This window comes from Limulus polyphemus, unplaced genomic scaffold (genome assembly GCF_000517525.1).
Source record: "Limulus polyphemus unplaced genomic scaffold, Limulus_polyphemus-2.1.2 Scaffold6346, whole genome shotgun sequence".
Lineage (NCBI taxonomy): Eukaryota > Metazoa > Arthropoda > Merostomata > Xiphosura > Limulidae > Limulus > Limulus polyphemus.
In genome coordinates, this window is record NW_013671956.1 from 18,246 (window position 1) to 19,574 (window position 1,329).

Here is a 1,329-nt window from a genome sequence, read left to right on the forward strand (position 1 = left end):
TTCTGTTTGTCTTAGGTTTTGAAATGTTAAAAAATATGGAAATGGAACCATCATACCTGTATATGTATTTGTTACTTACATTCTGTTTGTTTTAGGTTTTAAAATGTTAAAGAATGTGGAAATGGAACCATCATACCTGTATATGTATTTGTTACTTACATTCTGTTTGTTTTAGGTTTTGAAATGTTAAAAAATATGGAAACGGAACCATCATACCTGTATATGTATTCGTTACTTACATTCTGTTTGTCTTAGGTTTTGAATGTTGAAAATGACATGAACTGGTATCGAGCAGAACTTGATGGAGCTGAAGGACTTATACCGAGTAATTACATCGAAATGAAGAAGCATGAGTAAGAGTTTATATTTTATAGATAAAGTAACATTCTAGCTACAAATTATCCTTCTTAACGTGCTATTTATACTGTCAATGTAATGTGTAATAGTGCCTGTGATTTGTACTGGTCTTTAGTACGCCTTGCATCTTTGGAGACTAGAACCTTTGCTCTGAAAACCTGAAACTTCACAGAAAAAAAATCCATTATTTGCAAAGTTCAGTGAGTTGTGTAACATGTCATTTCTAACCCATGCTAATGAAAATTGTAAATAAGTTGTCACTTACACTACCTGATGTATATTTCTGCTGGTTTGAAATATTGATCAAAATTTCCCACTAATTGTAGGCCTATCAGTCCTATATGAGTGGTGGTAAAAGTTTGATAAAAGATACTTTGCAAAGTCATCAATAAAGTTAACAATTTTGTTGGATAGTCAATATGGGAAAGTTTTGCCTTACTGACCTTTTAACATTCTTTGAAAAGGTTACAGCTTATGGAGATAAGAGTATAGCTATGAATTTGGTGTACCTGGATTTTTAGAAAGCATTTGAAAAGTTTCTACATAAAACTTGTTAAATAACTATCCCTAGTGTGGGATAACATTGGAGGGGGTTGTTATAAATGGAGTTCAGTCAAACTGGATTAATGCCACAAATGGGGTACCTCAGGGCTCAGTATTAGGACCTTTGCTCTTTTTCATTTACATTAGTGACATGGATAAAGGAATGGTCAAAAGATTATTTAAATTTGCTGAAGATACTAAGGTCTTTGGTGTTGTTGGTTGTGAGAAGGATGCTTCTGCCTTACAGAATGATTTGGATTATTTGGTGAATTGGGTGAATAAATATAAAAAAATTCAAGGTAATGCATGTGGGATATCATAACTTAAATTATAAGTGTAAATTTGATGGGAATAACCTTAACAGTTTTATGGAAGAAAGGGATATTGGTGTTGTTGCTTCAGCGAGGTCACATGGCTAGTATCACGCCA

General features: G+C 33.0%; 1 protein-coding gene across 3 annotated transcripts in view; it reads left to right on the top strand.

Moving 5' to 3' along the window:
• The window catches only part of LOC106473629 (protein enhancer of sevenless 2B-like), a 29,267-nt gene that overhangs the window by 4,751 nt on the left and 23,187 nt on the right, over positions 1–1,329 (top strand). For all 3 annotated transcript variants that reach the window (XR_002613740.1, XM_013934311.2, XM_022402033.1), the window contains exon 3: positions 256–353. Coding sequence is in view for 2 of the 3 variants with exons in the window: in XM_013934311.2 (XP_013789765.1) it covers positions 256–353 (98 nt within the window). In the remaining variant the exon portion in view is untranslated. The remainder of the gene's footprint in view (positions 1–255; positions 354–1,329) is intronic.